The sequence below is a fragment of the Enoplosus armatus genome, chromosome 4, assembly GCF_043641665.1.
Source record: "Enoplosus armatus isolate fEnoArm2 chromosome 4, fEnoArm2.hap1, whole genome shotgun sequence".
Taxonomy (NCBI): Eukaryota; Metazoa; Chordata; class Actinopteri; order Centrarchiformes; family Enoplosidae; genus Enoplosus; species Enoplosus armatus.
Window position 1 is genome coordinate 3,905,625 of NC_092183.1, and position 20,529 is coordinate 3,926,153.

General features: G+C 41.7%; 1 protein-coding gene across 1 annotated transcript in view; it reads left to right on the top strand.

Moving 5' to 3' along the window:
* The first annotated feature begins 224 nt into the window (after positions 1 to 224).
* smarca2 (SWI/SNF related BAF chromatin remodeling complex subunit ATPase 2) overlaps positions 225 to 20,529 on the top strand; it is a 46,060-nt gene continuing 25,755 nt past the window's right edge. Inside the window, exons 1-15 of the mRNA XM_070905044.1 lie at positions 225 to 320; positions 1,997 to 2,260; positions 2,773 to 2,902; positions 3,334 to 3,777; positions 4,962 to 5,063; positions 8,546 to 8,798; positions 10,413 to 10,539; positions 11,209 to 11,382; positions 11,899 to 12,072; positions 12,911 to 13,081; positions 14,146 to 14,196; positions 15,833 to 15,963; positions 17,573 to 17,630; positions 17,914 to 18,008; positions 18,405 to 18,552. Coding sequence (XP_070761145.1) covers positions 2,027 to 2,260; positions 2,773 to 2,902; positions 3,334 to 3,777; positions 4,962 to 5,063; positions 8,546 to 8,798; positions 10,413 to 10,539; positions 11,209 to 11,382; positions 11,899 to 12,072; positions 12,911 to 13,081; positions 14,146 to 14,196; positions 15,833 to 15,963; positions 17,573 to 17,630; positions 17,914 to 18,008; positions 18,405 to 18,552 — 2,292 coding nt within the window. The 5' untranslated portion in view covers positions 225 to 320; positions 1,997 to 2,026. The remainder of the gene's footprint in view (positions 321 to 1,996; positions 2,261 to 2,772; positions 2,903 to 3,333; positions 3,778 to 4,961; positions 5,064 to 8,545; positions 8,799 to 10,412; positions 10,540 to 11,208; positions 11,383 to 11,898; positions 12,073 to 12,910; positions 13,082 to 14,145; positions 14,197 to 15,832; positions 15,964 to 17,572; positions 17,631 to 17,913; positions 18,009 to 18,404; positions 18,553 to 20,529) is intronic.

The following is a 20,529-nucleotide window of genomic DNA, read 5'->3' on the forward strand; positions in this document are numbered from 1 at the left end:
CTGAAGTTTGTAGCAAACTTTTTCATGAGTTCCGTCTTATTTGCAGTCATGGCCACTCAACCAGAAAGTTACAGCAGTGGTTACAGGGCAGATACACGCCCAAGAAATGAAATAAAATGATTGACGCGTGATCAAGCCAATCACTGTACAGGGAGGCGGGATTTCCGGTGACATTGACAAATCACTAATGGCAACACTGGAAAAACTTCAATATGTCAGCAAAACAACACCGAGGGGGAGTGAACTTGTGGACAGCAGGCATATTTTGAAGAAACATAATATTTTCACCTAATTGTGTGCAGTTACAGTTCAGCCGAAAGGTAAACGGACTACTGGCGCTTCATTTTGTTATAAATATTGACAAGTAACTACGCATTGTACTGCTAACTGTCCAAACTTTCTGACATGGACACAGTTCGCTTGCTGGAGATTCTGTTGCCAGCGCCACCCGGACTAGCTAGCAGGCTTGCTATGCCAGCTAACGTCAGCTAGCTGTTAGCTAAGTTCCCCAGCAATCGGGCGATGCAGACAGCCCAAAAACGTCCTGATTGTCAGTTCTGTGAAACGGTGTGCCTCTGGATTTAATATTAAAGTTTATTGCCGTCTCAAAAAATCTCGCTAACGTCATGTCAGGAGCTTGACTTTCATCTAAACTTTGATTTTGCCTGCACATCCGTGATGGCCACCAGTTTTGGGGAAGCCATGATCCAATCAGAGTTAACGTTAGTTCATCCGACTGATCGTAACTAAGCTAACGCTGTAACGACTGTAACTGTACAGGAATTGTCAGAAAACAACGATATGACGCGAACGCTTGCCTAGTTATATAACGTTTATCTGTATTGCTAATTAATTTATATAAACATCCGTATTAACGTTGTAAATACGGCCTTTTTTCAAACGTTAACGTTAGCTGGAAATGAGTTGACAGCGGTGACAGTAGTCGTAATGAACGGTACTGACAGACTTATTATATAATGTCAGGGATTAGTTATTGTGTTTTGCTTAAAACTATATTATAGAAATGATATGTCTTTAAACTGTAGGTGACACTAACAGGATCAGCTGATATCCTGAGCTCTGGCTCTGAGGTTTGACAGCAGAAAGTAATACAGTAACACAGTGTCTAGTTTGACAAAGAAAAGTGGACAGAAAGGTGTCCAGTGACAGCACAGTCTGATAACCACAGAGGACAGACATTTGTTTCGGTGCAGCTCTGTATGTCTGTAATGTAGTTATTTGTTATGGTGGATTTAATGTTCGTGTTGCTGTTGTTACTCAGGGCTTTTTCCTGGTTCAGAATGAGGCCTGAAAGTTGATTAGTTTACTTTTTTTACGGGAAAACGAATGTCAACATGTGTCAGGTCTTAAGATGCACACTCTGGTGATATGAAGCACTGGCTATCATTTAAGGATTCTTTGGGGACGTATTTGACAGTGTACAGTAGAGATGGGAGAACAAGGGGGGAATGGCATGCAACAAAGGTCCCTTACTGGAATTCAATCAGCCAGAACGCCCTCTGATTCAAGTAATCTTAAAATGCTCAAATAACTATAAATTACATTGCTTTGTTGTTACAATTTAAATCGTGTTACAAAACAGAAATTTTACACCTTTCCACCTCAATTTATGCACAAATGCCATCTGAAGCAGACATTTTTTTTACTGTATGGTGCTTAAAATTAAAACATACATTGAAATGCTACAGATATGGGAGCACCTATACAATATAGTCCTGTCCAAAGAAACAGCAGTGTAATGAAGAGTTCCTTTTTTGGAGCTTATCATAATCTGTTTTTTTTTTTTATTTGCACTGGCACAGAGGAGTTGATATAACCTGATGGCCATTTAACAGCGTGTTTGCAGCTCACAAAAGAATAGAGCAGACAATTTAAACAACAGTTAAGATAATAAAATACATTCAATTGTATGTTGGTATTGGACTTGTATTGTTAACATGGCATTAAAATCCTGTCCCTCCTTTTTTTCCTGAAGCTGTCAGGTGTCCTCCCAGCAATCCGGTAGATGTCCGCCCCTTCGGACACATCAGGCGGTATGTCCCATCCTGGCCCTTCTCCGGGGGCAGGTCTATCCCCAGGGCCCATCTTGGGCCCCAGCCCTGGACCGGACCCCTCACCAGGCTCTGTTCACAGTATGATGGGAGCCAGTCCTGGACCTGGAACACCCAACGCACCTCATGGCATGCAGGGCCAGGGACAAAGTGATTACTCTCAGGACGGCATGTATCCTATGCACAAGGTACAGTGTGCCCACTGCTGGGAACGTTATAACCGCAGAGGATTTAGATTGAGTTAAGGGGGGGGGGGGGTGTGAAGGGTCCTGTGTGATGAGAGTTGTTTTACGTCTAACTGCCTGGCCGTAGAGATCTGATAGTAAGGACTGCGTGGTACCTGTTATTTTAGAGAAAGTTGTACCTAGATGTGATGTTAAATGTGTGAACTGACTCAGTGAGTGACGACATAGTTGTTAAAATGTCTGTTAAAAAGTTTACTCAGAAAAAAGAGATTCTTGTCAAAGCGATATTTGTGACAAGATCTTGACTGATAAATCTGCCAGACTGATAGATTGCCCATATTGGCTTATTGCTTATATTGTTATATTATTCTTATATTATTGTTATATTAATATCAACAATATTGATATTTAATATGTGGGATCAACCGTTCAGCTATTTTCATCACAGTCTTCAATTTTTTAGGTGTTGATTTCAGGGTTACATTAGAAATTACAATTTTGTTTTCTATTTTCAGACCATGGAGGGGATGAATGACAAGACCATGGCAGATGCGATGCACTTTGGTCACATGAAAGGTGTGGGGATGAGATCTCTACATAGTGGTATGGGGCCTCCACAGAGTCCTATGGACCAGCACAGCCAAGGTATCTTATCGCTTGTTTTTCAAACTGAAAGCAGTGGCAAAATTAAATATGATTGTATTATTAAAGTTTGTAGTAAGGCAACTTTTCTTTTGCTCCGAAACTTTAAAGCAGTGGTTCCCAAACTTTTTGGCTTGTGTCCCCTTAAAATAATCCATCTTCACAAGTTGCATATGTCTACATATTATAACCAGTTTTATTTTAATACTTTTTATAGGTTTGAAGAGGTAAAATAATCCAGTCATTAACAAGAAAAAGAGGAAAGTCTTCAACAAATAACCCAGCATTTTCTGCTCTTCTGTTTTGTTAATAATCTTGCAACCCCTTAGATTTATTTGACGACGCCTTGAGTGGGCTCTGACCCCTAGGTTGGGAACCACTGTATTCTACTAATGTGATGTAAAGTTGTTAAAAGCACTTCCTGTCTACTGTAGGCTACATGTCCCCCCATCCATCCCCCATGGGTGTCCACGAGCATGCTTCTAGTCCCATGTCAGGAGGTGGAGGTGCTGGGGGACCCACACCGCCCCACATGCCTCCCTCCCAGTCAGGCCCCATGATGCCCATGGAACCCCAGGGAGCCATGCCCAACATGTCCAACATGGGCCAGCAGGGGCGGGGACCTTCTGCTTTCAGTCCAGTCCAGCTGCAGCAGCTCAGAGCTCAGATCCTGGCCTATAAGATCCTGGGCCGTGGGCAACTCCTGCCTGAAAACCTCCAACTAGCTGTTCAGGGCAAGAGGAGCCTACCCACAATGCAACAGCAGCAGCAGCAGCAGCAGCAGCAGCAGCAACAACAACAACAACAACAGCAGCAGCAGCAACAGCAGCAGCAGCAGCAGGCGGCACCTAGTGGTAGTCCTTACAACAGGCCTGCAGGTAAGAAGATACAGCTGTACGTGATACAAAGGGTTAATTTGATACTGCGGGTTTCTTTATTCTGAGCAAGTGAATCTAGATTGTACTGGATTGTCTTGTTACAGTGCAGAGTCTCTTAAACTCACAATTTAAAGATGACCCAGGTTTATTTTTTGTGCGACTTTGTGATCTGATGCAACAGAGCAGAACACACTTGACACTTTAATATGAGCTCCGTGTCGTCCATGAAATGCGAGCCAGGCCACCTCGATGGATGGTCCATATCTCAGTGTGGCCAAGATTTTGACCCGAGAGCATCCACACCTGTAATTTAACCTGGCAGTTGATGTAGCCTGGCATGAACAGCGTGTCAGCTTGCATTGAAAAGGCCGGGTGTAGTCACGACCAGAGACTTGATAAATTCAAGCTTCTCAAATCCAAATAATTTTCAGGTGTCAGATGTTTTTCACGGTAAAAATCACACGTCAACATATGTGGAATTTTCTCATTTTTATAAATGTATGTTTGCTGCTAATATTAAGAAATGTGATATCAATAAGTGTCGTAAATCATCATGATGGAAATGATGTCGTTTTTGTAGTTATATAGGATTACATATTTATTACTATATTTCATCAGTGTTGTCTCAGTAGGTGTTTACATCGCTGTTGTTGCAAATGATCTAAAAGGTGTCGGAGTTGTCAGGTAAACAGTAAACATGAGGAGGTTTTTGGGTAACTGGATATTGGTTCAGATTGTTGGGTATAAGATGCGTCAATTCAAAATATTTTAGGGCTACAACTATTTTCATCATTGATTAATCTGTTGTTCTAAATTGAATAATCGTTAACATGTTAACATATTCAAATAACTTGTTTTTTCTGACCAACAGTCTAAAACCAAAATTTAGCAACCAAAAATAGCAATGATTTGCTGATTTGCTCTGTTTTATGTATGTAAACTGAATAGTTTACATACATAAAACAGAGCAAATCAGCAAATCATTGCTATTGAGAAGCAGGAAACTGTTAATATGTAACCCTAAAAAAAAAAGACTGATTCCAAGAAACAAACAAGAAGATTAAAACACTTCTGTCAAACCGTCACAGGTTTAGTTCAGAACAGGCTCAGAGAATCTGGCCTTACTATTTGCAACAGATTCATTATTAAAATTGTTATTAAATGAATTGTTATTGTGTTGAAAGGTATGCAAATGGCACCTATGGGTGGTCCCCAGTCAAGTCCCTGCCCTACCCCAGCCATGCAAGCACACAATCAAAGCACAGGACCCAAGCCTTGGTCTGATGGTAAGTAAGGACTGTGTAAGTGTATATGAGACCAAATGAGCTGCAGCCACAATGAGGTGCTTCAGCTTTGATTTACATTACACCTTTTCATTCCATGTGTGAGTGAAAGAGAAAAGGTTTGAGACTGGCCAGGCTGCACCCAGCTGTTTGATGTGTAGTCTTGCATCAGATTCTCTTTGAAAGGAGACTAAAGTGAGTTCTTTGAAGCTGCACGGGATAGTGTGGAAAGATGCTGCAATCCAAGGTTGACTTAAGATGCACCGTAAAACCGCTGGTTTTGAAGAGGCCACATTGTATTCTGCTGCAAAGAGGGAAATCTACCCTGAAACACAATTTGCATAATGTTGCTGGTTACCTGGACACCTGAGCAAGACACAAATCCTAACTGGGACACATACAATACAGTGACACAGTCATTTTATGGTTCTATATTATTTTTAATAAATGATTGAGAAAGTCTGCAAATCTAAATATTCTCCAGTTTTCTTGTAATTGAAGGAACTCTTTGCAGCTCTTTTTTCTCTTGGTGGCACTAAAAATGTATTATTTGCTTTTTTTCTTTTTTATGAATATTTTTTATAAGCATTAGACCTTATGCCAGGGGTGCCTGGTGGAGGGATCATAGCTGTCATTAGAACCGAAGGATTTATTCACCTCTAAAGGATTTTGTTCATTGACCATCCCAGTTGTCTGTAGCACTGTAGCAAGTATATTACCACAGCGTTCACTTTCACACACCAGCAGCAAAAACAGGCCTTTCCCAGGTCTCTGCATCTGCATGTGGGATTATCTTGGTAATCTTGTACTTTACAAATGGGTCAGCTATCTGTAATGATTCATAGGCATTTATATGAATCTCCTGAGTTTATAGCTCTCACATATTGAAATGACATGAAAGATAGGGTTGAATGATATGGGAAAAACTATATTGTAATATATACTGTATGTGCCGAAATGTATGCATTCCCCGTCTGGTGGCTTAAAGTAGATATTCTTTTTTTCATCATAACCATAATTCAAACTAAGCAGTCTAACAATTTCCACCATATGGGTATATATAGTAATAGTCAAATACAAATAAGTAAAAAACCCAAGATACAAAAAGAACAAATGCCAACTCCCACTGAGGTCAATTTAAAACTGAATGAATACAAAAAATGTAGGTAGGCAAAACAACAATAACTCTTGGAAGGATCTCTGATGGCAAATTGGTCCCAGGTGAGGGACCAAACTTAGAGTGATTCAAAGATGTCTGGGTCTAGCTCAAGGAGAGACCTCGGAGTGACAGGGGAGGAAGCCCTCCTGGAGCCAAGTCTGGGAGGGGAAAGGCCCCTAATGTTATGTACAGTGCATCCGGAAAGTATTCACGGCGCTTCACTTTTTCCATATTTTGTTATGTTACACCCTTATTCCAAAATGGATTAAATTAATTTTTTTCCTCAAAATTCTACACACAACACCCCACAATGACAATGTGAAAAAAGTTTTTTTGAAATTTTTGCAAATTTATTAAAAATAAAAAACTAAGAAATCACATGTACATAAGTATTCACAGCCTTTGCCATGAAGCTCAAAATTGAGCTCAGGTGCATCCTGTTTCCACTGATCATCCTTGAGATGTTTCTGCAGCTTAATTGGAGTCCACCTGTGGTAAATTCAGTTGATTGGACATGATTTGGAAAGGCACACACCTGTCTATATAAGGTCCCACAGTTGACAGTGCATGTCAGAGCACAAACCAAGCATGAAGTCAAAGGAATTGTCTGTAGACCTCCGAGACAGGATTGTCTCGAGGCACAAATCTGGGGAAGGTTACAGAAAAATTTCTGCTGCTTTGAAGGTCCCAATGAGCACAGTGGCCTCCATCATCCGTTAGTGGAAGAAGTTCGGAACCACCAGGACTCTTCCTAGAGCTGGCCGGCCATCTAAACTGAGTAATCGGGGGAGAAGGGCCTTAGTCAGGGAGGTGACCAAGAACCCGATGGTCACTCTGTCAGAGCTCCAGAGTTCCTCTGTGGAGAGAGGAGAACCTTCCAGAAGGACAACCATCTCTGCAGCAATCCACCAATCAGGCCTGTATGGTAGAGTGGCCAGACGGAAGCCACTCCTTAGTAAAAGGCACATAGCAGCCCGCCTGGAGTTTGCCAAAAGGCACCTGAAGGACTCTCAGACCATGAGAAACAAAATTCTCTGGTCTGATGAGACAAAGATTGAACTCTTTGGTGTGAATGCCAGGCGTCACGTTTGGAGGAAACCAGGCACCGCTCATCACCAGGCCAATACCATCCCTACAGTGAAGCATGGTGGTGGCAGCATCATGCTGTGGGGATGTTTTTCAGCGGCAGGAACTGGGAGACTAGTCAGGATAGAGGGAAAGATGAATGCAGCAAAGTACAGAGACATCCTGGATGAAAACCTGCTCCAGAGCGCTCTTGACCTCAGACTGGGGCGACGGTTTATCTTTCAGCAGGACAACGACCCTAAGCACACAGCCAAGATATCAAAGGAGTGGCTTCAGGACAACTCTGTGAATGTCCTTGAGTGGCCCAGCCAGAGCCCAGACTTGAATCCGATTGAACATCTCTGGAGAGATCTGAAAATGGCTGTGCACCGACGCTTCCCATCCAACCTGATGGAGCTTGAGAGGTGCTGCAAAGAGGAATGGGTGAAACTGCCCAAAGATAGGTGTGCCAAGCTTGTGGCATCATATTCAAAAAGACTTGAGGCTGTAATTGCTGCCAAAGGTGCATCAACAAAGTATTGAGCAAAGGCTGTGAATACTTATGTACATGTGATTTCTCAGGTTTTTTATTTTTAATAAATTTGCAAAAATCTCAAAAAAACTTTTTTCACGTCGTCATTATGGGGTGTTGTGTGTAGAATTTTGAGGAAAAAAATGAATTTAATCCATTTTGGTATAAGGCTGCAACATAACAAAATGTGGAAAAAGTGAAGCGCTGTGAATACTTTCCGGATGCACTGTATAGGCGTCTGGTGCGCTGTGAGAATGGAGAAAAAGTGCTGTTACTTGTTTCACTGACCTGAGGAAACCCTGGTTGTTTTATACCTGGCTACCTAAGTGAGAGTGAACAAAGTTATTTTCTCTGCAGATCTGTTCATGTGTATCCCTGTGATAGACTAACCTCAAGGCACATTGCTTTGTTATCATGGCTACAAGATTAAAAACCAGACCAACATGTATCACCAGCACACCGGCCCTCATCAGGATCAAAAACCCAGAGCAAGACTGGTGTTTGATGGCTTTTTAAATGTTGTACTTCAACGACGCAGTGGTTGATTTCTTTTTGCTTTGTGTTTCATGGTTATCAGATCCGAGACTTTTTTGCTGCTGTATAAATGCATAGAATATCAATATCCAAATAACTTGTCATGATTGTTTTGTGATTTTGATCACGTCTGGATCGACCTGCCCTCCTGAGAACGGACCCAATAACAGACAGATCTTGGTCTTTGGTCTCCAGGTCAGGGTGGTGAAAATCAAGCCAACGCTCAGAAGCTCCTCACCCCTGTTGCCAGTGGACGCCCATCCCCTGCACCACCTCAGGCCTCTGCCGTGCCAGCTGGGCCCATGCCTGGCAGTTCAGTGACCCCTCAGCCTTCCGGGCAGCAGGTGTCACCCATGCTCCAGGTACAGCAGAAACAGAACCGGGTCACGCCAATCCAGAAGCCCCAGGGCTTGGACCCCGTGGGGATCCTGCAAGAGAGAGAGTACAGGTATTTATCTACACTGGTCTGATCATACACTACTGTGTGGAAACACTTCCTGCTCATACAATCATGAACAATTCTTGTCTTGACAGACATTGTGTGATTTCATCAGCACTAATATGTTTTATGTCTTTAATTTTGTTCAGAATCTTTGTATTCATTTTAAATGATGTTTAATCAATATAATTTACAAATATAAAACACTCCTTTTCTAACAATCACAAACTGTTCAGAGTTTAAAATGTCAGCTTCCACCTTTTTGGAGCTCATTAGCGAGCAGCATTGTAATGATGCTCAAAATAAGCAACTCTTGCAACTTCTGGGTCCTACACACACCAAAAACAAACATAAAACACTCCTTTTTTACTCAGTTCCTCTATTATTTACCAGTTATGGAGCTCTGGAACAAGTGAAAGTATAAAGGCTCGCTGTGTTGAAATAGTTTAAGTTGCAATCAAAAGTGATACAGCAACCTTTATGTTGTACATACATACAGACTGGTGTATTTTTCACAGTGCACTGTGGAAGTTTTTACATTAACTTGATGGCTCGACGTACGTATGTCATTGAAGAAGCTAGCGGGAGACGTGTGGGTTGCTAACAGACACAGCCAATGACAGATTGTTGGCACATTTGAAGTACACGTCTGAAAGGGGCTCAACTTACATGTCTTACTGGTGAACTTAATAATGTGAAGAACATTTTATGTTGGAGCTCATACGGTCCTTGGTAAAGGTGCTGTGCATACACAATCACAACTCACTGTTATCCCCTGTCATATTAGCCCACAGGCTGGATCATTTTCTGAAAACAGAGAGAGCTGATGGAGATATGACGAAGGCTCACAGGCCCTAATCTTGTTGTGGCCCTAAGGCTTATTTTCCTGCATAAAACTTCAAGGTTCTTTTTGATGATCTCTCCTCTTTGTGCTCTCATATCAGCTTGACAAGCCGCATTGGTCAAGAACTGCTCAGAGACCAGAGAGAGCTGACCTCTCCTCACCTTGTCTGTCCAATAAGGCCACGTGAACAGGCAGCACCTCTGTGAATCTATTGGTGCTGCATTGTAATAATTTATTGATAAACATCTGAGGCACCCTGACAATCAAAACAATAAACCCGGAGCTTATAAATGATCATACAGTGTTCCTCTTGGGTTAGGATGAGGTGAGGTAAGCTACATGAGAGTACTACAAAATATGTGCTGTTTAGTATCCCTGCGTAGATTCTCCGACAGGGAAATATCAGCAGGTGTTGTTGAATTATAATGAGGGAAGCAAAGTAAACTCACTCACTCACAGCGTACCTGCTGTAGATGTCAGCATACAGAAACGTAGGAGCAGGCCAAGGCTGTGTTTTTATAGTTGTACAAAGATACTCATCTGCCTCTGATGACCCGAACACTCCAAAACGTATATATACTAACACTTAGAGTACCACATAAACTGTAACATAGATGGTGCAGTTCTGCCATCCAGGCTGAGGAGGTTGAAAACTACACTTCTAATCAAAGCGAGCATTCATCATGTGGTCTTTCCAGGGTAGTTGTTTTTATCTGCACAAAGACTTTTTAAGACCAGTTTGTTACAGTTTGACCCACCATCTTCATTGCGCTCCTCAGGTTGCAGGCTCGGATTGCACATCGAATCCAGGAACTGGAAAGTTTGCCGGGCTCTCTGCCCCCTGACCTGAGGACTAAAGCCACAGTGGAGCTCAAGGCACTGCGTCTGCTCAACTTCCAGCGGCAGGTATGCAGCAGTTGCCATGTTTCATGTTCGATGTGACAGCACCGTGTCAGGACACATTGCTGGTTTCCTCATTGACTCATGCCCACTGAATCCACACAGTAAGTGTTAGCTTTCTGCCCTGGATTTCCCCTTTATGAATAATTCAAGTTCCTCAGGAGCCCAAAGCGTTGCCAGGGTGACATGATATTAGATTTTGTTTCTGTTTAGAAAGATAATTTACAGAAATTTGCATTCTAGAGATGTGTGGACACTTTAGTTGTTGAAACAAAAGAGTTGTTGTCGCCGTTAGTCTCTCCAATCTCACACATAATACGTATATACTGTATATAATATATTACATAATAAAAATAACTTAATGCACAGTTAAAATAGTCATTTGTTTTCAGTTGGATCACATTTAGTTTTTTGCCTCAGAGCACTTCCAGATTTGTAATATCTGGTTCACCAGCGACCCCCCCAATGCCATAATACAAAGTTTTTAAGAAAATAACTTCCAAGTTGTTAATTGGATGTGTCAGACCATTAAAGAATTAATGATACCTCATAAGCTGCAGTTCTACGTATTATTTTCAGTTCTGCTGTTCAAAATGTACTGTTGACATGTACAGTTTCGACAGTATAAATATACCCAGAGACTGAATTTGCTGTGTAACCTGTGCATATCTCCAGCTGAGACAGGACGTGGTGGCATGCATGAGGCGAGACACGACCCTGGAGACGGCCCTCAACTCGAAGGCTTACAGACGCAGCAAGCGGCAGACGCTGAGGGAGGCGCGCATGACCGAGAAGCTGGAGAAACAGCAGAAGCTCGAGCAGGAGAAGAAGCGCAGACAGAAACATCAGGTGACCCACAGATTCAGAGATAAGGAGGGCCGGTTTCGAGGTTTAGGAACAAAAGTGGTCCGGTGTTGTCTTAGTATTGAACCAGTACGCAGAATGTGCCGTGAATGCCCTGCTGTGTTGATAACGACATGATTTTGATCCAAAATACAATTGTGAATCGCAATTACTTTGAGCTTAAGTTTAAAGAAAACTTCAGTACTTTCACCAAATGTTTTCTGCAGGCTGCAACTGAAAAAGTCAAGATGAAGAAGAGAAAATATTGAAACAGACATCAGTAGTCCATTTCATGACAGTGGACATTCACAGTCAAAACACAATTTCACATTGTCAGAAAGCTGAAGGCTTGCAAGGCGGCAGCATCAAACACTCCCTGCATATTGAAATGCAAATGCTACAAAACTGACAAAGAAAGAGGAGTCTGGCAACATGGTGCTTAATGATGTTTTCTAGTGTGCCAAGTTGTCAAAATAGTATTTATACTTTTTTATACAAGTTTTATGCCTCGTTTTTTTTCAGGAATATCTCAACAGCATCCTTCAGCATGCTAAGGACTTCAAAGAGTATCACCGCTCAGTCTCCGGTAAAATCCAGAAACTCACCCGATCTGTCGCCACCTGGCACACCAACACCGAGCGGGAACAGAAGAAGGAGACTGAGAGAATTGAGAAGGAGAGGATGAGGAGACTTATGGTAAGCACTTGAAAATCAAAATATATATTAAATCACACCTTTCAGAAGCACATACTTCACACCCGAGCTGTTCACACATTCATTTGTCTTCGTCTCAGGCAGCATGAAACATGGCCAATGCTAGCTGAAAGAACAAAAAAAACTTTCCCAATAGAAATAATGTCCTGAGGACCTCTCTCCATAGGCGACTTTTGTTTCCAGTCCGCAACTTCTACTTCTTCTACTCTGTTTACTTGCAGATTATAGCCACGCGTAAAGCGTAGCCTATATCGCCAACTTCTGACGAAACTACACTTTGCAACAAGCCTAGTTTATTCGCTCTAAAGGTTTTCTTAAAAGTTGCTTGACAGTTTAATGGAAACACGGGTACTGATGGGAATGTACATACAGGTGAAAGACACACACACAGCAAACTTTGACAAACTGAAACTTTGACAAACTTGTTCCAAAGCAATGCCAATGTCACATACTGCTTAGTTAATGCTATTTCTTGATGTAAAATTAAATCTGTCATACTGAAAGATGTACTGGATGCACCTAAATAGGGATGTCCCACCTTTTTTCTCCTAGTACCGACTCAGAGCATTGTCTGATACCAAGCACATATTTTTAAATCTGAAATTTAGAATTAATATGCACGTTCATATGAATTTGACCTGATAAAGGTCTGAGAACCAAAACAGGAAACAGAGTGCAGGATAACTGATTCATTTAATTAGCACACACTAAACATAGAGAGCGCAGACCAACTAGCTTTGAAGCTAGCTTTATGAAGCTAATATTTTGGTGATCGTTATCCTCAAGAAGCATTAACCTCCTGTCACCATCCCCCATTCAGGCAGAAGATGAGGAAGGCTACCGAAAACTAATTGACCAAAAGAAAGACAAGCGTCTGGCCTACTTGCTGCAGCAGACGGACGAATACGTGGCCAACCTCACCACTCTGGTGTACGAACACAAAGCTGCCCAAGCTGCCAAGGAGAAGAAGAGGAAGAAGAAGAAAAAGAAGGTAGGTGGAGAAATGGTCAAGTGGTGATTATTCTACAGGATGTTTCTTTATTCTCATGATTTGTATTCTGCAAAGCAAGGTTTTGCTCCAAGGTTTTTATATTGCTGTTTTTCTGTATTTGTCAAAAAAAAAAAAAAAAACATGAAAAGAGCAAAACCAACAATATGTTGGCCCACCTCTCCGTTATTTCTGGCCTCTTTAACTTAGCACTCAACTTCAGACCTGTTCGTTCCTACAGACGACGTAAATATCTGGAAATGGCTCACAAATAAAACGTTTCTTTTTTTATTGGAGCTTGACCAAAGAGTTTTGGTCAAAATACAGGCAAACACATTATAATGTGGTTGATGCTCGTGGTGTTTCAGTGTTGCTGTGTGTATATCGTTACATAAAGTCAATCCAACCCTCCCTAGGAGCACCAACCACCGTTGACATGAATTATACATTATAATCACCTTAATCTCATGGTTCATTATTTTGTTCATTTCAAGCATCTTCCGGAATGACAATGTGGTTATTGTCAGGGATCTCATGGCCTCCTCATGAGTTAAAGCGTTAAAGGGGTCTCAGACTCAGTGACACGGTGGGCTGAGAGCACACGCCACCCCACATAATTCCACACCTTCTGTCAAAGAGGCAGAACTAATCAATGAACTCATCTGGTGTCGTCTTTGACTGGAACGAACACCTGCAGACTCTCAGCTGCTCACGACGCCCGGCCTGAGATCCCCGACGCTGATGTTAGCCATTTGAAAAGGCTCTTTCTATAACCACATGCTGTGTAACCTCGGTTGAGCATGTGTGATGGTGATTCTGGGAACAGCACCTAAAAGAATAATTTCAGTAGCAACATGGGAGGAAAAGACAAAGTACCCTAAATGACCCTTGATAATCCTGTTGGACAGGTCTTGCTTTGTGACCTCTGTGCTTAAAGGGCGACATTAATGGTAACAAAACCAACATAGAGCCACCATTACTGAGAGATTACGTATGTTACCTATGCTTTAAACACACCCTGCTGTTAGAATAACAATGCTGAGTGGCATTATGTGTTTGGTGTCTAGAAGGTGGATGGAGATGGTGAAGGCACCAGCGCCATTGGACCTGATGGAGAGGTGAGCTGCAGTGCTTTATGTTTTTATTATTTTCCTTTTTGTCGTGGTTTTTCCCATTTTGGTCATTTAACATTGTATACCTGATGTGTAGCTGTCTGTTTAAAGTGGCTATAATCAACATTTTAACAATGTATAAAATAAAATGTATGAGAGGGGTCGCTCATAGCGATGAACCCACCGAGAATTATCACCTGAATCTGCAGCTCCCCTCGGCTTTACAGAGCTTTATAATGAGTTTCAGCTCATTGTTTAGCTGTTCGGCCCACAACTGTTTACTGTACTCTCATAGTGTCATCAGCACCAAACAGCAGGCAGACACAGTTGGAGACTAGCTGGTGAACACAGAGGAGCATTTAGCCGCTAAAGAGCCAGACACTTCCCTCAGGAGTTGGTAGAGACCAAAAGCAGAGCTAAAAGAGAGTGAATATTGGACTTACATTCATCAGGTGGTTAACAAACACGACTCCAAATGATTGATCATGTTGCTCCGTAACTGCTGGATGTGTAAATAAGCAACTGTTTGCTACCAAGTTCTCCACATCAACTTAAAAAGTGATTATATGTCAAAGCTGTGTTTCTGCTGCCCCCAAGTGGCCAAAAGAATCACTTATTGCAGGTTCAAAAGGTATTTTAAATTTCACATTGCTTCCTGATTTACAGACGGATCTCAGGCTGCAATTTTGCACCTTTTGAGGACATTAATTAGTATTAAGTGAGTCTTGTTATGGTGATATTCATTGCTTCTGCTGTATCAGAGCTGCTGTGAAACCAAACCTGCGCTTTACCTCAGTCTTCATAATGTGCTCTGGTAGAAATAAAAAAAAATAATGTGACATCAGATCAAACAGCAATTATCCTTTCAGAGGCAGACTGCACCCTGGGTGATAGTACAACCCAAGCAAGTTGAGGCCTCCTGTAAATAATGCACCAAAAAACAAATAGATATCTGCAGTGCTTGTTCTCCCTCACAGCTTCTCTCTGCTTTGATTGCGTTCTCCCTCCTCTGTCTCAGAAATACGCTTTTTATATAATACGCTTAAATACGCCAGTTTTGTAACAAGCACTCATTAATGTCCCAGCAGTTGTTTATCTTTTAAAGGGGGCTGCTGAAGTCCCAAATGTTGGAGTCTAATGAGGAGGGGTAATGATGGGTTTGGGACAGGGATTTATTACCCCTCCTTTATTTTCTAGTACCATTTAAAATGATGTATCAGTGAATCAAGGACGGAGCTTAAAGTCATGTTAATCTGAATTGGAATACAGACAGAAATACAGGCCATTGTTTGGATAATTTTAGTTTTATTGTCATAATGAATCCATTTTCAGGAGAGGTCATTCTCTCCACAGCCAGCTTAATGTCTACCAGGTTTGGGGAATTGTCTATATCCTCACATTGTCACACTGTCATTACCAGAGATTGTTGGTGGCAGCGGATGGGGGTCGAGGGGGGGGGGGGGGGGGGCAGCTGCTGTCGTTGACCTTTATTTCTGTACATTTTGTCAGACAATATAGTGAAAATTGAAGGATTTTGTTCTGTTCAAAACGCTAAAAACATCAACATTTGTCTAAATTGGACCAACATGAGTGCACTTGTATCTCTCCACATGTTTCTCCTCGTGGCTTGTGTGTGCTGCAGCCCATGGACGAGAGCAGCCAAATGAGTGAGCTGCCAGTCAAAGTGATTCAGACCGAGACTGGGAAAGTTTTGCAGGGAACGGATGCCCCCAAATCCAGCCAGCTGGAGGCCTGGCTCGAGATGAACCCTGGGTAAGGAGGCACATTACTGCATAGAACTGTTGTCAGCCTCTGACATCCTTCTGAAAGTTAATTCTCTGAGTTTCCGCAGGTGGCACTATTGGTTCTGTTCTGCCATGGCGGCTATCAGTATTTATGCTAACCACCCAGTTGTTTTAATGACTGACAAACCGCTTTTACTAAGGCCAGGAACAAAATGCTCCTGCTTGCCAAAGGATTTCTTTCCTAGAAAAGTCCTGTTCTTAAAGTGTTGAATCAAGCACAATGAGCCCCTTTTGTGCATGAGCCAGAACTGACATATCCAAAACAAAATAGTCACTTCCAAGTGAATCAAAGGGACTGGAGCACACTGATTGATTAGCCGCCTTCAATACGTTATGACACCTCTGTGTCCCAATCAGAGTCAAAATGGACAAAGACACAAGAAAACGCATGTATAGTCAGCCTAGAACAGGTTGTCACTGGATAATTGGTTGAACAGGATTTCAATTCTATGTGTGAGAGTGAGTGCTGTAGGGATGACGTACTTTTGTAGGCAAACCCGGAAATCGCCCTGGTTCCCTCGACAAAAAGCCAAAGGGATTTTGGGTTATTGCAGAAAATAAGCTCTGTGGCAAACAAAAGTTGATGATACTTTAACTTTTTTTTCAGCAAGATAATCTTAACTACTGAAGATTGTTGAAGCGTAAATGGAATTGCCAGAAGTAAAAAGCTAAATTCACAAGTGAGGTATTGACTGATGTATTTTTATCAAAAACCCCTTCGAAAAACCCGTTGACTTCGAGACGAAGGAACCAGAGGTGTAAAAATTGATTTACGGGTTTTAGGACTCATGCAGCTGTCACCATCTCTAGGAGAGAGTTATATTTTTTCTATTTCCCAGAACTTTATTGACGCTGCAGAGCAAAATGACGAGCAAGGACATAATCCATGTTTTGTGTGTGTTTTGCAGTTTTGTGTTCAGATATGTAATTTTAGTTTGTCTAAAATAAACAAGACATTTCAGCTGCGTACGTGGACTTTTAAAAATAATCCGGCCACTGTTCTTGAACTGTTCAAGGCAGGATCTCTTCTGAAGGGTCACTCTTTCAGTCGACTGTCTCGCGGTGTCTGACGGAATAGACAGTTTATTTTCTTCTGTCTTACTCGTGTAACTACAGTGATTGTGTGTTGGGCTCTGAGCGCTGCCAAAACCTGTGCCTGAACACATCCTGTGTAGACACAGATGGAGGTCTGAAGCTGCTGCTGCTCTGCTAACATACTGCTTTCACTGTGCAGCCTGTGTAGACATTGTTTAAGTGATGCTGAACCAAAGTGACAGAGCAACAAACATTTTTATTATTTAATCTATTTTATTATTTTAGTGCTCTGTGTTGTATGCACTCTTTTCTTTGAATGTTTTTGCAGGAATACTGTGATCTTAAAAAAAGATTTATAAGGAAAAATCGTGAGGCTTTTTGCTTTTGAAGGATGTATAGTGTGTCATGGTTCCCTGTGCGTATTTGAAGCCTGCTGGTTCTGCTGAGCATTATTTTGATCTGTGACAGAAAAGAAATATAGTAACTGTACTTTCTATTTCCCCTGTTTTCCTCTTCCTGGCGGTTCCTCCTTTAAAAACCAGGTATGAAGTGGCCCCGCGGTCAGACAGCGAGGAGAGCGGCTCAGAGTTTGAGGAGGAGGTCAGTGACTTTCCCCTTAATAAACTCCCACAGTGGAGGATTTTAGATCAGCCTCCTTCCCCTGCAAGTCTTCAAATTATACAAACGTTATTAAATGGGATTTAGTGCCCATCTCAGACCAACTCAACATATATACACACAGACACCGAATACACACTTCAAAATCCACCAGGGGGCTGTAGCTGTATGCACACATCTCTGTCAGAGCTACTTCTGTGATCTGTCTGTTGTTATTATAGTCAATATGCTCTCAGTCATGTGTTATCAACTTTGCCTTTTTAAGGATGAAGATGAGGCGGCCAAGGCAGAAACGGAGGAGAAGATAATCGATCCCAACGGAGTCGAAGTGTTTGTGACGGCTGCCAAGCACATCATCGAGTATTGTATTACTTCCCACTATCCCACTGTCTCAGATTTACTTTGCAGAGCCCTTTTTTTCTTTTTAAATTTCGCACAGGAATTGCATCAGTTAGAAACACAGATAAAAAATAAAATCATGTATTTAAGGTCCAGGAGTAAAAGTTTAAAACATGTTTTTCATCTTGAAGAGATTGAAACTCCTTCTGCTTTTCCCAGTGGGAAAATTGTAGACACTTCGATTAAAGACAAACAAAGCTCTGTTAGACCTCATACTGAATCTAGACTTTCAGTGAGGAGCTCTGGCTGAGCTCCCGGCGCCAGATCCGGCTAAACCTTGAAACTGATCATTAAAATCAATTCTAAAGGGCGCAGTTCAGTCGAGGTTAAAGGGGTTTCTCTCTTTTTTTTTTTCAGGTCGGCCAAGCAGGACGTGGACGACGAGTACAGTGTTCCTACTGGTCAAACCAGCTCCCAGTCTTATTATGGCGTGGCCCACGCTGTCATTGAGAGGGTGGAGAAGCAGTCGTCGCTGCTTATCAACGGCACACTCAAACATTACCAGGTACACACACGCACACACGCATAAACTTGCATTCCCTCTTACATTGAAGACTTTTGTAACAGCTTTTTGTTATTTTTATTGCTCTCTTTGGAACGGTGGTTGTTGTTATGTTATGACTATTTATTATCCACGTCGTGTTTTAAATGAGTTTCAGATTGAATGTTTATCAACATTTTTTTTGGAGCATTCTCTCGAATCTTGGAAGATGAATTGTCCTTGAATGAATCACCAATTTTAAAATGGCAGCTGCATTTGATGTGACAGTGATTAAAGAAACACAAACAAGAGCTGACTGTAATAGAAATACTGAAATCAACTGTGTTCAAGGGTTTTGGTCGTGCTCCATTATGGAAGTCTTAGATGTTGTTCTTGCAGTTAAATTTTGTTCGACCGCAGCAGCAGGACATTTATGAGTACTAGGGACTTTTGGCTTGAGCTTGCAGGACCTCCTTACCGTTGTTGGACGGCTTGTCTTGGTCCTGGCTGCCGAGTAGACCAGCGCCGCCACCACTGGACAAGAAGTCTGGCTTTTGAATTTCTCTTGTCACTGTTTTTGAACTTGTACGATATGTTCTGTTGTTCACTTTTGCAGTGAATTCTTTTTTATGACACGGTTTGACGAGGATGTTCCTCGGCCATCTACAGTATGTATTCAGGATGTATCGTAATTAAGTGAGAATTATTACTTTGGCTGCAAGGGGCAGCAGATTATATTCACCTCTGTCCTTGTCAGTGTTCCTAAATATTCCTGTGCAGTGGGGAAGAGCTGTGACCAAACATGTCTGCTGCTAGGCAACTGAATGCTCAATCATCTTATCATCTTAGTCAAGACAGCTGACAGCTCGTAAAGATGCCACCACATTGTTTTCCAGTGTGACGCAATAATCTCGTCTCTACTGCAGTAAGCGGGGATGGCAGCGAAAGATAGTATATTACGAGAGATAGGGAACCTGCGATTGGATACAGCTAACATTTTTCTTTCTTCCAATCAGGCTGCAGTCCTAGCACTTCTCTGATTTATGGCGTGCCAGGCTTTAAATGAGATATGGTGGCAGCTTCTCTGAGAAATTGAAGAGATTTCAGCTGAAAATAATTGGATCGGTTGTCTGCTGTGCCAACACTGATCTGTGTAACAAGCCTGAATTGGCAAAAAGAAGCTACATGTTAATATATTTTTCAGTTTATTGTTTCTTATTAATTTGGCCCTTTTTCCTGTGGAATCAGCTCTGCTGTCGAGCATTTTGTTAACTAAAATGCAGTTTGGTAATTGGTTGGTGGCCCTTTTTCTGCTGCCAGTGCCCTCGTGCCCTTTCTTGTTTCTCCATACTGTCTTTTGCTTGTTGTTTTCTTGATTGTTTTCCCCGGGCCACAGGCGATATACAGTTGATATTTTGCTGCCACGCTTGAATCACATGGGATATAAAATGCCAAAGTGGCAATGAGATCAAAGTGCTTTTTGCAAAACTCACCATGAAAAGCATGAAATTTACTTCTTCAGACGCATTTAAAGGTTTGTACTATTACATGTAGAAGAATATTTAAAAGTCCACTTTTTAATGATTTTCTATTAGAGCTGAAACAGTTACTCCATTAATCAATTAGTCGATCATCAGCAAATTAATTTGTCAGTATTCCAGTTGTGAGGATTTGCTGATTTTCCGTCTAATAGTAAACTGAAATATCTTTGGTCAGACAAAACAAGCTATTTGAAGATGTCACCTTTGGTTTTAGGAACTTGCAACAGGCATTTCTCATTATTTCCTAACAATAATTGAGAAAATAATCTGCAGATTAATTGGTAATAAAAATAATAATTTGTTGATGGCCTATTTTCTGGCCTTTTAGACTGTCACAGCTAAAAGTGACAGGAGAGATTTAACCGAGCGGGACGTGACAACATGTCTGTTTTGGTTACATATTAAGCATATTAGCCATTTTTCCCCACATTTAGTATTCAGCCTGCTCTTTTAAAACAAG